General features: G+C 50.1%; 1 protein-coding gene across 1 annotated transcript in view; it reads right to left on the bottom strand.

Moving 5' to 3' along the window:
- Positions 1 to 5,711: 5,711 nt before the first annotated feature.
- Positions 5,712 to 15,935, bottom strand: part of RGS6 (regulator of G protein signaling 6) — a 583,949-nt gene continuing 573,725 nt past the window's right edge. Inside the window, 1 exon segment of the mRNA XM_036844242.1 lies at positions 5,712 to 6,578. Coding sequence (XP_036700137.1) covers positions 6,412 to 6,578 — 167 coding nt within the window. The 3' untranslated portion in view covers positions 5,712 to 6,411.

The following is a 15,935-nucleotide window of genomic DNA, read 5'->3' as shown; positions in this document are numbered from 1 at the left end:
CCTGCGGGTGTGGTCACGGGCAGGGCAGCAGCAAGAGATGGCCAGGGCCTCCTCTAGTTTCTAATCTTTCCTTCCCTGATCCCTCCTCCTCCTCCCCAACTCCACAGTCTTTTGGTGATGTAACGGGAGAAAGAGGGAAAACAGGCTTCACTGGCTTGCTTGGCCATTTTAGGAATGAGGCCCTCCCTCCAAGAGGTAGCTGTGTCCATGTGGCTGACAGATGTTTTCTGAGGACGGTGGCCTTGCCCAGCTGCTCATCCTGGGTCCAAGGTCTGAGCAACTGGCCCCAAATGGAATATTTCTGAACAAGAGCTCAGAATCCAGATCCTAGAGAAGCAGCCATGGAGGCTTGTCAGACAAATGGGAACGGGGATGGAGAGCTCACACTTCTTCCATTTTCCATCCAGGGTCCGCAGGAGGAACACCCCACGCACCGCCCCACCTCTGCCCAGCTATTTACTGAGGCCTAACGTGGGATTATTGATCGAGGCCATCCAGGTTACACACAGTGAGGGAACCAGGCCCTTGCTGGGAAGATGAGAGCAAAGGCTTGTCACAGGCAAGGCAGAGACTGCTACCTGCACAGGCAAACAAAACCCACACCTCCCGGCTGGCAGGAAGGGCTGGGAAAGCTGCGCAGCAGCGACTTGCAAACGTGCTCCGCCTTCACCACCTCCCAGGGCCCCTCTCAGATGCAGCAACTGCTAATATCGGCACTCGTTTCGCGAGCACTTACTAGGTACCAGGCACAGGCTAAGCCCTCTATATTAACTCACAACAACCATACGATTCTGAAGTTCCCACCCTTATTTTACAACGAAGGAAACTCGTGCTCAGACTGAGGTGTGCGGCCCAGCCGCCGCCATCAGGGGCTGTTACTCGATTTGTCTGCTGAAAAAAGCCAGATCCGGCTGGGCCAGTTCCCAGGCTCTGAGAGGAATGAGCCCGTGCCTTAAGGGCAGGCTCATCACAGAGAGCTCCGCGCCAGACGGAGCTCATGCCCTACCCCAAAGCCTCTGTAAAACAAGCCAGAGCCTTCAGCCTCTCGCTGGCCAGGGAGGCCTGCCCCTCGATGTGCAGGGTCTGGGACAGATCCTATAACCACCACTGTGGGTGCTGAAGGGCTGGGGGCAGGGAGGGGGCCCAGGCACAGGCGTCACAAGTCCCAGTAAGGGGAGCCAGGAGTTCATGAGGAGAAGCACCCTTGGGAAGGCAGGCTGGGGGAAGGCACGCTCTGTGGCCCAGGAGGGGACAAGCCCTGCAGAGGGCCTCCAGGATGTTTCTCCAAGCCACAGAGTTTGGAAGCTGTCACATCCTAGGAAAAGTCCGAGGATCGGAGACATCTATCTGAGGCCCTGAGCAATTGGGAGCTGCCACCAAGGTAAGGGACAGCCTCATGCCCTTTCGGCCAGAAGTCCCCAAAAGGAAGTGGGGAGAGAGGAAGCACTCGGGGGGTTGTCAGACAATCGTGGGTGGGCAGAGCTCTTACTGTTATAATGGGCAGCCCCAAATCTCCACCTCCACCTTGGACCTGAAGCAGATCTCTGTCCATAGTGACAGCTTGCTGAACAAAGATCTGGAAATAAACCAGATGGCTCAACTGAGAAGGAGTTCCAGACTCCCTGGAGGAGGTGGCCATGATCAAGGAGGACAAGGAAGTACAGCTCTTTTGTGGTGGGGCCATGACCTGACAGTGGGATATGCTACAGATCTGACACTTCAGCGGCTACTGCAGGTGTGAGCTCGGTCTTGACCTTGTGAGGCAGGAGTTCTAGCTCTGGGAGGTGGCCCAGGGGTTCGGAGACAAGTTGGTTCCCATGCAAATGTGGCTGAAGACCCATTCCCACACTTCTGAGATCACTCTTACTTTCCGGAGCAGAATTTCTGCCACTGAAGCAAACTGCTAGGTGCCAGCCTCATCGTTAATAGGATTGCGGTACCCTGGTTCCTTTTTACCTTGTTCTCTTTCTCCTCTTGTCAGCCTGACTTCCAGGCTCTCAGAGTCCTGCTGCTTTGGCGTGATTGGAAGATGAGATTGTCTGTCGCTCAGGAAACCAAGGCTCCCCATAAAGATCCCCGTCTGTGTGTAGCAGACTTCCATCTTGGGACTTTATTTAAGAGTGTCAGATGGTGTCTGGCCACTGCGGATGCTCACCAGGCCACTGTGGTTTGTGGTGGAGCACAGACAATGGGGCACAGACACCACCCAGCCAAGGAGACCCTGGTAGAGTCAGGGGCGTCAGCCTTCTGGTGACACTGTTGTCCCAACCTACCAGGATGTATTCCCCACCCCAGAGCTTCCCCAAGCTGCTCAGCATCTGCTTAGGAGCGAGGGGGAAACAGGCCGTGTGTGTGTGTGTGTGTGTGTGTGTGTGTGTGTGTATGTAATGGGGCAGGGTAGGGAGTGGGGAGTGGGGATGGGTGATAGATTTTTTTTTTTTTCTAGTGGTAAATCCTACCCAACAAACCCCCAAACCAAGGAGCCACACAGAGTGAGCTGGATTATAGTGGGTTCAAGTCATTTATTTCTAGATGGTACCAGCATGTTTGGTTCTGGAGTCCAATCCCCAAATTCCAGAAAAATAAACTAACGAGAACCACATGCACTATGAGAAGGCCATTCCGACGTGTCTGTGATCGTGCGTCGAGTGGGCATAGAATACAGACCAGGAGCCCTTGGCGCGGCGCAGGGCCTCCCTCCTCGGACAGCTGACAGCCTCTGGCTCTGAGTCCTCATTTGGGACTGGGGAGAGGGCTGAGGCCGGGCCATTAGGACCCTGTTCCTTTACGGACCTGGGCCCCTTATTGCTACATTTGCTACTTTGCTACTTTATGGCCCCTGGGTGGTGCCCAGGGGATGCCTTATCAGTGGGTGGTACTAATGAGTAGGTTGCTGGCGTCTGCCGTTGCTATGGTTACATGAACCCAGACCTCTCTCCAGAGGGTCCTGAGGTGAGTTGTCAGAGATTCATTTGGCCACTTTTTGACTGTGCCACACATGGTCCTTGCTACATACTCAGCTCAGACAGCCCTTTTGGAGGCTGGTGGCATGTTACCTTCCCCCCCAGGACTTTCCAGCTCCTGGACTTTGCTGGAACACCTCCCTTCAATACGTTCTGCAAGGCCCAAAGACCAACAGCCCTCAATTCTTTCCAGCTTCTGGGAAGGCTTGCTAGTGGTGGTTTGTGAAGCCCATGCACATGGAGCATAATGAGAGGGGTGCATTTTAAGAAAAACATCAATTTCTACAACTAGCCAAGGAGCTGCATGGGTGGCAGGCTCCTTCTTCATGCCCTGTTGGTGAGGTAGTTTGAACACAACAGGGACCCTACTACAGGGAAAGCCCCTGGAGCACGTCTCCATGTGTTCACTGGTCTAAGAAGCGACTCAGAGTGGTGAGAGGTCCCTCCTGGGTGCTGGCCTGTACCTGACCCCTTGGCAGGGGTTGGTCTGGAGCAGGATGCAGCTGACTGCCCAGGTGGGCTAGACCCTGCTGCATTCCTGGGGCACAGCAACCCCTTCCCAGCAGAACAAAGCATCCCTTCCTGGAAGGGCAGGAGCCCTCTCTCCAGCCCAGAGAGCTCCTGCTCCTCTGGTCAGGCCCTCTGGCTGCTGCTGGGCGCTTACATGTGCCAACCTATGAGCTTTACTCTTCCCATGTAGGCAAAGTCTATGGCAGTCAGATGCCCAATGCCTGGTGCCTGTGTGTCTGCCCTGATGGGTGGGTGGTCACTTCTAAGACTGCCCTGATGCTTTGGCTGTGGGGCTGCCAACATGGTATTTGCCCTGTGAATCCTTATGGGAAAGAAACCCAGACCCAGAGACCATGCCCAGTCAGGGGAGCTAAGGCAGGACAGGGCAAAAAAGCAAAGTTTATTTTGCTACAGAATTGCCTTCGAAAGTCTAATCTGGTCTGAATTTTTGGCTTTGTCGACCAGGCCAATGGGGAACTGGCCAAGACCAGATTTTCCAAGTGTACTTGCATTCTAAGGTCTGCATGGTAGTCTGACCTTGGACTAGCCAGCTTGGGTGGAGCAATCCTGTTCTACCCCCCATTTCTGGGTGTGATCTGCTGGGGGGGTACGTGGTGGCAGTCACAAGACCGAACATGCCTTGGTTGGGAGGCGGGATGAGTCGGGTTATTGCTCTGGGTTTGAATCCATTCGAAGTGCCCCGATGTCTGTCGAGCCTGCTGGATGTCCCCAGAGGTGTCTGGAAGCCTTCAGCCTGCTCTATCTCAGGGCTGCAGTCCATCTGGCTCTGGGCGGGCCTTCTGGGGGCCTCCAAGGTGGGCCAAGCCTCAGGAGCTGCAGCCGGGGGGCACAGAAGTCCTGGCCAGGGAGACTACCCTTGCCCTGGCTGCAGCCACGAGGAAGGACAGGAGGAAGCCAGGCCCTTGCCCTCGACAACTGAGGGCACAGAGGCACCTGTTGTTCTAGAACTGCCTTTGTCCACCTACCCTGTGTGTCAGTGTCAGCATAGCCTGGGCACCTTGGCAGGGAATAGCTTCCTTTGGGCAACGTTGAGTGCAGAGGAACATGATCGGCAATTTTGTTCTGAAACAGGAGGTCTGTGTGAAAAGCAAGGGAACAAAAAAAGGATGGGACGAGAAGAGGAGGGGTCAGAAGACCCCACAATACGGGAGCGGGCTTCACCAAACTCATTTACTCATCAAGCAGTGGCCAGCTGTCTGCCAGGTGCCAGGTTCTGAGCCCAGGTTGTGTGGCATGAGGGGGAGGGAGTGTCTGCCCAGAATCTGGATCTATAGCCCCCCCTTTGGAGGCACCCTGAGGACTCAACATAATGTCTCTAATTTCCACTGTACCGAGAAGGGAGAGCAAACACTGCCATGGGGGAAACTGAGGCACAGGGGTCAAGAACCCACCACGGCGCAACTGTAATCACGACTCCTCATGCCCTCGGTGGCTCTGCTGTGAGGGATGGAAGCTGGTGCCCTGGAGACAGGGCACGAAGGTGGGCTTGGAAAGATGGTCCTGGGGGAGCACCCAGGAATCAGCATCTGCAAACAAGCTTATGAGCCTCACCAGCTGGTGAAATTGCCCACACAAGTAAAGAAGTACCAGTGATTGCTGTTTTGCTTCTGTGTTTGCTGTTTATACACTCCCAAGGGAGATTTTTCACCTCCGGTCAGAATAGATCAAAGGAGGATGGTCATAGCAGGTGTGGAGGCGGGGATGAGTGTCTGAATTCGAAAGCACGTTGCTTATACCACTCTGTTGGAGGGCTCACGGGAGTCACAACGGTGACAGCGACAACAATGAGAGTAATAGCTACCATTTGCAAAACACCTACTAGGCGCCAGGCACCCGACTCGGTGCCCTGTATCACTCCCTCACAGCCAGGTGGGCGGATGGTCATTTGCAGGTTGGGCTCTGTGCTGGAGTTGCCCTGTGATGATTGGCATTGTGGAGGGCAAAGCCTTTGCTGGACCGTCAGAGGACCATTGGGCCCTGGCCTCGCCTCTGGGCACAGATTCCGCCCCAGCTTCAGACACAACTGAGACCTGGCCGCAGGGGCCCAGCCACGCCTGGGACTGCCAGCCTGGGGCCCAGCCCCTCCATCTGGGACCCTCCCAGCTCCCACCTGGAGCTGCCGGAGGGGAGGATCCCAACGGCCCCCGAGTTCACCGCTACGTTTATCTTGAGTAAGACACGCGGGAACACACCAAGGAGCGAGGGGCCACGACAGAATAAATTACAAAATAATAAAAAATTTAAAAGATGGTCAGAACCTTCACGGCTGTTAAACCACAAGCTCTTTCATCAACACCAGTGCTTCCTCTGGTGTTGGACCCTTGAGACGTTTGGCAGGAGCAGAGGGCAGCCGCCAGCGCCTGTGGAGACCTCTTTGAAAGGTGGCCTGCAAGGGGGTTGGAAGAACTCGAGGTGCTGCAGTCCAGGAGATGGCTCAGTGCTGACGATGCGATTGGGGCGCGTGGTGTGCGGGCAGCCTGGTCCCGGCTCCTTACGCGCAGCGGCCGCAGAGGTGGGGGAGGCGGGAGGGGGGAGGCGGTCGGGACACAGTGGTGTAACTAGCGGGGTGCCATGGGTGCACCGGAGAGGTGGTGGGATGTAATACTGGATGTGCTCAGGGCCAGTGGTCCTCTTGAGTTTGCTGGAAAGCGTGATCCCCCAGACGGCGGGAGGAGTGATGAGAGTCAGAATATAACCTCAGCTGACAGTCACAGCGGGAGTCCCACCGGGTGCTCTCCCCTGAACGTGTTAGGGACCAGGACCTCCTAGAGAGTGGGGTGTCGGCACGCGACTATACAAGGAAGAGAGGGTTGTAAACAGGGGCTTCTACCCGGCCGACCCCAGGTTCCGTGGACTCTCTTTCTGGCCTCCCTCTGGTTCACCCACCGCGTCTCCCCACCGTTGTCCATCACGGCCCTCACTCTTTCTCTTTCACAGTGACCAAATCTCCCCGCAGGGAAACTCTGTCTGCAGATGTGGAGCGCGGCCGGCTGCCCGCGTGGTCCTCGGGCCCGGGCCCTGCGGGGGGGACCGTCAGGAGGACTGCATCAGGCCGGTGAGGCGCTTGCCCGCCAGCGACTTTCCCTGCAGAGACAGCGACACAGGGGCACCACAGGCGCACACACACACAGAGGACAGACACAGAGAGCCAGACAGGTGGATTAATTGTTGCACGAACCACGAGGCCAAACGACTTAGCTCACCGACCCCTTTCATCTCTGGGTTTTGGAGCCTTAGCCACAGACAACTGAACAACCAGGTCTTTGGGGCAGGTTAGGGGGTGAGGGTGTGTTGCTGGTACACTTTTGGGGGTGTGGGGATCTTACTTACCCCAAACCAGGCATTTCAACCTTTAGGTAGAGTGTCTCTTAATGCCTGTGGGCTGCCCCTGAACTTGATTTTATCCAAGTGAGGAAGGAAATGTGGCCTGGGGACTAGTAAGATCGGGGCGGGGGGGGGGGGCTGACCCAAACAGATGATGGCTAAGAATCTGGGTGACTTGGAACTAATGAATTAACTAGTCTGAAGAAGGCAGAAGACCTAGGAATCCTGTTTAAAATGCAGGATTGAGCTCTCCTTGGGTCCTCCTGACAACCTGTTCTGGGACTGGGAAGGTGTGGGGGCTCTGCCGAGGCTCGGAGCCTGGGCTGCAGGACACAGGGCAATACACTCCTATGTTCTTGGTCCCCCAGCTATGGTATCCAGAGGCTGACTTTGATGATTCCACATCAGGAAGTCTTACAAGCCCTTCACTTACAAACTATGAAGCCGTTCTTGTCCTTTCAAAAACAAAAAGGATGAACTCTATCGTGAGGCCTGGTACACAGGGCATAGAGGTCCTGAGAGAGGCCAGTTGTTCGCATGCCTGGGAGGAACCTCTGATGTGGGGCTGGGCACCAACAGGAGGAGGAGCAAGGCTCAGCCCTCTGCTTATTTCCCTAGCCATGGTCTGCGCCCATCCCCTGCTCACCCTCTTCAGAAATCCATAGCATTGGACAGGCGTCTAGAGGAGAGTATGGCTGGACCCAAGCAGATTGATCACTGTGTCTGAGAAAACACTCAGAGCCCATCTTAATATTGACAGTGGGTCAGCGACACCAGCGCCATCTGCCTAGGGTAGCACGTGGTCGCTCATCAGCAAGGGCTGCAGCGTTTGGTAGCGTGAGGTTTCAAGGGCCAGCAACTCCTCATGTTCATTTCCAAGTGGGGTGTGAGGGCTCATCTTGTTTACTGGGCTTGGCTGCATGTAAGCTGGATGTAATTAAAAAAAATTGATCAGGTTTGTGAAGCCTGGTAGGGTACTCAATAAACCTGCTGATTGATGAATTGATGGATAATGGGCATTTCCAACAAACGAACAACATGGGCTGTGACTTTGCTGGATACAGGACAATATGTCATCTGGCTTAGCTCTCCACGGAGGGACGTGCCAGCTTGACTTTGAGAATTCCGATGGCAGGGATGGGAGCTTGTCCAGAAATGCAAATGCTCTCAGGGGCAGTTGGGAAGTCTGCATCTACCTCCCCTTTGCTCTGTTTTTCCCCTTTCATGCCTCATGTTTGCCAGTGAGACAAAACTTTTCATTTTTTTCTTCCCTACCTTAAAACAGACACACACACACACACACACACACACACACACACACACACACACACACACACACACATGCACAAAATCTCCCCATCAGCAACCTTATCTGAATCTTCAGATACACTAAACTTAGCCTGCAGCCGGATACATTTATACTGGGCTAAGAATTTTTTAATCAGATTTTTTTTTTTAAAATCCTAGAGGGTTTCAAGTGCCAGTCTTTGCAAATCACTAAAAGCAGGATGGCTATTCCTCTGTGTGGAGTGAGTTAGGTACAACAATAGTTCACAGATGGCAGAGGCTGACCTCCGAGGACTCCCTCCAGCCCTGGTTCTAAAGCACACATGGAGCCGGGACTTTCCTTGACTGCCCTTTCTTACATGGAGCTGTAGGCATTTGTCATCCAGGTGGTGCACCTGGGAACGGGCCTTCTCCACGCAGGCCTGAAGGCGGGAAGCATGGGGAAATGTGGAGCTGATGAGTCTAGGGGCCTCCTGGTACGGGGGCTCTACCAAACCTCCCGCAGCTCCTGTCACCCTTTTCCATCCCTGCTCACATGAAAGGCACCAAGGAATGCTGCTTTCCTCCTGGGTGCTGCTTATTGCTGTGGAAACCACACACCAAATACCAGCTCCTCCCCCCTCCTTCCACCCCTCCTCTACCAGGGCCACAAATTACACATGGTGTATCCAGATATATTTCCAGGTTTGCCATACAATGGCATTTGGGGCTCTGATTTAGCTGGCGGGTGTGAAAAAAAGGAATCACTAAAGCTTCTAAATAACAATCCCTTGCCTGTGCGGATGCTAAAAGCCCAGAGACAAAGAGGGTGAGGTTTACCAGGCATCCAAACCCTCATTACAGCTTCATTCTCATTAGTGAGGTCATTTTGGCTGGAGAAGGGGCTGTGGTTGAGGGAGGTTAGAGATTCTATTTCTGGATGATTGTGTGTCTGTCTGTTTTAGGTGAATTTGGCCCTGAGGATCCCTACCCTCCACGCCTCCCAGTTCTGTAGAGCGGGCTGGGCTGGGAGGCATTAATTAATCTCTTCCTGCCTAAGTCCTGGAGCTCAGCCTCACAGCTCTGACTGCAAAGACCTGTGGCCAGCCCATCAATCCTTCCCCTCCCCTCTCCCAGCTGCTTGCAGCGGCTCAGGGCTTCACAGTTGGGGGCGGGGCTGCAGCTGACAGCCCGGAGAACACGCCCTGAGATTGTTCCCAACCTCTCAGCCATCCAGGTGGTACTCCTTGGCATTTTTGTCTCCCTCTCCCTCTCCCGCTCCTGCTCTCACACATTTACCAAATGCCAGTTCTGCTGCTAAAGGAGGTCACGATGGTTCAGGTCGGCTCAGGGGGCAGCTCAGCCCAGCCGCAATCTGTTCACTAGGCGGTGACCTCGTGGGTGAGGCTGGAAGGTGGTTACTCATGCAGGGTGCAGGCAAGGCTAGATGCTGGCCTCGGGCTTTGGGGAAGAAATCCTGCAATCACACTGGCTCAGCAGCTGCCTCTCTTCAGAAGAGCTGAGGTTCTTATAATTTTCAGGGATCAAAGTGAAACCTGACAGCAGAGGCTACCGGCGTTCAGAGATGAGGTGCCCCAAGGTGTACGCTGCTAGGGGCTTGCTGGGACCTCCTAGCTACTGCTCTGCGCACAGAGAGGAGAGCGCCCACCCTGCGCCTTCTAGGGGGTCTTTCCTTCCTCCTCTTCACCCCCATCCTCGCCTCCAGTTTGGACGGTTCTGCAGGAGACACTTAGGAAGGGGAGTGGTAATTCTGCCTTTGCCTGGCATCTTGCTTAGTTACAGGGAAAGGAATTTTTTCAGGGTGTGAATGTGTGCTGTTCCTCAATGCTGGTCAGTCGGGAACAGATCATGGTGCCAGGAAACTGCAGCCAGCTCAGCCTGAGGCCTTGGCGTAGCTGAGCGAAGCAGCTGAAGGTGGTTGAAAATGCTATTAGCAGGCAGCCTTTGTCCAAGTGAAAAAATATACAGTGATTAAGAACTGAGCTGCAGAAGGTACATTCCAGAGACACCAAAGCTTTGCATTCAGACAAAGTACTTTTCACCTTCGAGACATTTGGCCAAGTTTAATCCGATAGAATTTGGGATCCTTCAATTTCATGGACCACAGGCTCAGTGCTGGGTTCACAAACACCCACACGTTCAATTCCCACCCTCCACCCTGACTAATCATTTCAGCTCTGCAGCCATCCTGATGGCTAGAAGCCTGGAAGAAGGTGGTCACAGAATCCTTTGTTTCTAAAAGGAAGTGCACAAAAGGAATAGCTCCCTTTTGTGAGGTGCTTCAGGAAAAATCGACATGCTGCTTGACATGCTGTGGCTCTGTGCATCGCACTTCCAGATATTAATCAACAAAGCATGCACCATCTGGGTTACCAGGAGCTTTCACCACTCACTTACCTGAGAGACTGACGCTAACCTCTTTGGCTGGGAGAAGGGCTGTGGCTCAGAGAGTAGCCCTGGGGGTCAGATGGCATACTGGGGGCAGTGGAGCCAAGCACTAGTGGCTCAGGCAGGACCTTTTTCAACTCTAAGAAAGTAGAGACATCTGAGCTGCTGATGAGATTGTCTTGCTAATTTGCTCAGATGACCTAAGACCAAAGTTCCAGATCTCAAGTCCACTAAGTCTAAACACATGCTATGAGGCGGATGGAAATCAACCGTGGTTGTCTCTAGGGGAGAGAGATGGAATTGACTGGAAAGGGGCATAAGGGAACTTTATAGGGTGATGGGTGTAGGTTACACTGGTGCATACATTCGTCAAATTCATTGAACCATACATTTCAGATCTATTCATTTTGCCATGTGTAATTATGTTTCAAAAGAAAAAAAAAAAGATTAGAAAAATATCCAGCTATCACATCTCTGCTTTGAAATTTCCCACCCCTTACTCTTTTTCAGTTGCTGTCCCAGCAACTTTGCCTTTTGGCTAAATTCAAAGCTTCCCCCTCCAGTATAGGAGAAACCCAGATTCCTCTGCTAGGGGAACTAGAACTTGCAACAGAACTAATTTGGAACATGATTTCTAGTCTCCATAGATCCAAACGGATCACCTTGTGGTGACACACAGGCATTTTTCATCCCTGCTAATGAAAAATGGTGTTTTGCTGAATAGGGCTCACCAGGTGACCTCAGCAGGCAAGAAGTGGGAGGTCCCAGAGAGAAGCTGTCCTTTCAAGGAGGCTGAAAGTTACCTATGAGTAGATGATGCTCAAGTTCATAAATGATGAGTGTGTGTGGACTCACAGGCCTGTAGGGGGCTTGCTGGGGAGAGCCGTCAGCCCTAGGAGCCAGGTAGAAAGGAAAGGTCCCCGCTTGGGTTTGTTGGGAGGGGGAGGAGCCAAGGACTCCAGCCAAGTCAGGACTGCCTGACTTCATCCGGTGACTTCCCTGGAGGTTGGTCCCCCTGGAGCCCCCTTCTCCACTGAGCAAAGCAAAAGGGATGATTTCAAAAGGAAGTGTAAGGTATTCTGTGGCATCTCCTTTCTCAATGATGTTTAAAATTGGAGAGAGAGTGCCATTTGCTTGGGAAAGTTTAGAGGGCTAGAAGCTCTGACAGGGGATGGTAGGAAAACCCATACTTGATAGAGAATAATTTGAAAACACTCCAACTCTCCTCTTTCATCATCAGCAAGATGGGCAGATGAGATGGGAACTAGCCAATGGTTACACATGGCTGATTCATGGCAGAGCTAGGCTGGAGCAGCATCCAGGAAGCAGAGGCTGCTTCTGGCTTTCTCACTCTTCAGGGATGGGGGAGGGGGTGGGGGGGGGGTGGGTGCCCTGTGACAAGATCCATTCCTGAGGTCTGTATTACTCCTGGGTCCTTGCCAAGCTTTCTGATCTCTCTCAGGAGCTGAGGGGCATTTTATTTGGTATTGAAATATTCTCTTTATTTGACTTTTTAAAAATAGGATACCACAGACATCCGAGACACAGCCGGGCCGGTGACTCGGCTGTGGGTGGTGCCCCGGAGTCTGGGGAGGCAGCAAGGGATGCAGGACGCTCTCTGAGGTCACCCCCCGGGAGAGCTGAGAGGCTGACACAGTCTTGGTGCTCCAGCCGGGTGTCAGGCCTGAGCCTCTGAGGTGGGAGAGCCAAGTTCAGGACATTGGTCCACCAGAGACCTCCCGGCCCCATGTAATATCAATCGGCAAGAGCTCTCCCAGAGATCTCCGTCTCAATGCTAAGACCCAGCTCCACTCAACGACCAGCAAGCTACAGTGCTGGACACCCCATGCCAAACAACTAGCAAGACAGGAACACAACCTCACCCATTAGCAGAGAGGCTGCCTAAAATCATAGTAAGTTCACAGACACCCCAAAAACACACCACTGGACACAGTCCTGCCCACCAGAGAGAAAAGATCTAGCCTCATCCTTGAGAACACAGGTACCAGTCCCCTCCACCAGGAAGCCTACACAACCCACTGAACCAACCTTATCCACTGGGGGCAGACACCAAAAACAACGGGAACTATGAACCTGCAGCCTGCGAAAAGAAGACCCCAAACACAGTAAGTTAAGGAAAATGAGAAGACAGAGAAACACACAGCAGATGAAGGAGCAAGGTAAAAACCCACCAGACCAAACAAATGAAGAGGAAATAGGCAGTCTACCTGAAAAAGAATTCAGAGTAATGATAGTAAAGATGATCCAAAATCTTGGAAGTAGAATGGAGAAAATACAAGAAACGTTTAACAAGGACCTAGAAGAACTAAAGAGCAAAGAAACAGTGATGAACAACACAATAAACGAAATTAAAAATTCTCTAGAAGGGAGCAATAGCAGAATAACTGAGGCAGAAGAATAGATAAGTGACCTGGAAGATAAAATAGTGGAAATAAATGCTGCAGAGCAGAATAAAGATAAAAGAATGAAGAGAATTGAGGACAGTCTCAGAGATCTCTGGCACAACATTAAACACACAAACATTCAAATTATAGGGGCCCCAGAAGAAGAAGAGAAAAAGAAAGGGACTGAGAAAATATTTGAAGAGATTATAGTTGAAAACTTCCTTAATATGGGAAAGGAAATAATCAAGTCCAGGAAGCACAGAGAGTCTCATACAGGATAAATCCAAGCAGAAACATGCCAAGACACATATTAATCAAACTATCAAAAATTAAATAAAAAGAAAAAATATTAAAAGCAGCAAGGGAAAAGCAACAAATAACATACAAGGGAAACCCCATAAGGTTAACAGCTGATCTTTCAGCAGAAACTCTGCAAGCCAGAAGGGAGTGGCAGGACATATTTCAAGTGATGAAAGGGAAAAAACTACAACCAAGATTACTCTACCCAGGGCTTCCCTGGTGGTGCAGTGGTTAAGAATCCGCCTGCCAGTGCAGGGGATATGGGTTCGAGTCGTGGTCCAGGAAGATCCCACATGACACAGAGCAGCTACGCCCATGCGCCACAACTACTGAGCCTGCGTTCTAGAGCCTGTGCGCCACAACTACTGAGTCTGTGAGCCACAACTACTGAAACCCGCATGCCTAGAGCCCGTGCTCCACAACAAGAGAAGCCACTGCAATGAGAAGCCCGCGCACTGCAACGAAGAGTAGCTCCCGCTTGCCACAGCTGAAGAAAACCCGCTCACAGCAATGAAGACACAAGGCAGCCAAAAATAAATAAATAATTAATTAATTAAAAAAAAAAAAGCGATTACTCTACCCAGCAGGGATCTCATTCAGATTCGATGGAGAAATTAAAACCTTTACAGATAAGCAAAAGCTAAGAGAATTCAGCACCACCAAACCAGCTTTACAACAAATGCTAAAGGAACTTCTCTACACCAGAAACACAAGAGGAGGAAAAGACCTACAATAACAAACCCAAAACAATTAAGAAAATGGTAATAGGAACATACATATTGATAACTACCTTAAATGTAAATGGATTAAATGCTCTGACCAAAGACATAGACTAGCTGAATGGATAAAAACACAAGACCCATATATATGCTGTCTACAAGAGACCTACCTCAGACCTAGGGGCACAAACAGACTGAAAGTGAGGGGATGGAAAAAGATATTCCATGCAAATGGAAATCAAAAGAAAGCTGGAGTAGCAATTCTCATATCAGACAAAATGGACTTTAAAATAAAGACTATTGCAAGAGACAAAGAAGGACATGACATAATGATCAAGGGATCAATCCAAGAAGAAGATATAACAATTGTAAATATTTATGCACCCAACATAGGAGCATCTCAATACATAAGGCAAATGCTAACAGCCATAAAATGGGAAATCGACAGTAACACAATCATAGTAGGGGACTTTAACACCTCACTTTCACCAATGGATGGATCATCCAAAATGAAAATAAATAAGGAAACACAAACTTTAAATGACACATTAAACAAGATGGAGTTAATTGATATTTATAGGACATTCCATCCAAAACCAACAGAATACAGTTTCTTCTCAAGTGCTCATGGAACATTCCCCAAGATAGATCATATCTTCGGTCACAAATCAAGCCTTGGTAAATTTAAGAAAATTGAAATCGTATCAACTATCTTTTCCAACCACAGCACTATGAGACTAGATGTCTATTACAGGAAAAAAATCTGTAAAAAATACAAACACATGGAGGCTAAAGAATACATGACTAAATAACCAAGAGATCACTGAAGGAATCAAAGAGGAAATCAAAAAAATACCTAGAAACAAATGACAATGAAAACACGATGACCCAAAACCTATGGGATGCAGCAAGCGCAGTTCTAAGAGGGAAGTTTATAGCAATACAATCCTACCTCAAGAAACAAGAAACATCTCAACAAAACAACCTAACTTTACACCTAAAGCAATTAGAGAAAGAAGAAAAAAAACCCCAAAGTTAGCAGAAGGAAAGAAATCATAAAGATCAGATCAGAAATAAATGAAAAAGAAATGAAGGAAACGATAGCAAAGATCAATAAAACTAACAGCTGGTTCTTTGAGAAGATAAACAAAATTGATAAACCATTAGCCAGGCTCATCAAGAAAAATAGGGAGAAGACTCTAATCAATAGAATTAGAAATGAAAAAGGAGACGTAACAGCTGACACTGCAGAAATACGATGGATCATGAGAGATTACTACAAGCAACTATATGCCAATAAAATGGAAACCTGGAAGAAATGGACTAATTCTTAGAAAAGCACAACCTTCTGAGACTGAACCAGGAAGAAATAGCAAATATAAACAGACCAATCACAAGCACTGAAATTGAAACTGTGATTAAAAATCTTCCAACAAACAAAAGCCCAGGAGCAGATGGCTTCACAGGTGAATTCTATCAAATATTTAGAGAAGAGCTAACACCCATCCTTCTCAAACTCTTCCAAAATATAGCAGAGGGAGGGACACTCCCAAACTCATTCTATGAGGCCACTATCACCCTGATACCAAAACCAGACAAAGATGTCACAAAAAAAGAAAACTACAGGCCAATACCACTGATGAACATAGATGCAAAAATCCTCAACAAAATACTAGCAAACAGAATCCAACAGCACATTAAAAGTATCATACACCATGATCAAGTGGGGTTTATCCCAGGAATGCAAGGATTCTTCAATATATGCAAACCAATGTAATACACCATATTAACAAATTGAAGGAGAAAAACCATATGATCATCTCAATAGATGCAGAAGAAATTTTTGACAAAATTCAACACCCATTTATGATAAAAACCCTACAGAAAGTAGGCATAGAGGGAACTTACCTCAACATAATAAAGGCCATCATTCTCAATGGTGAGAAACTGAAACCATTTCCAGCAAGATCAGGAACAAGACAAGGTTGCCCACTCTCACCACTATTATTCAACATAGT

The sequence above is a fragment of the Balaenoptera musculus genome, chromosome 2 (assembly GCF_009873245.2).
Source record: "Balaenoptera musculus isolate JJ_BM4_2016_0621 chromosome 2, mBalMus1.pri.v3, whole genome shotgun sequence".
Taxonomy (NCBI): domain Eukaryota; kingdom Metazoa; phylum Chordata; class Mammalia; order Artiodactyla; family Balaenopteridae; genus Balaenoptera; species Balaenoptera musculus.
The sequence above is the reverse complement of the archived record's forward strand: the minus strand, read 5'-3'. Positions and strand labels throughout refer to the sequence as shown.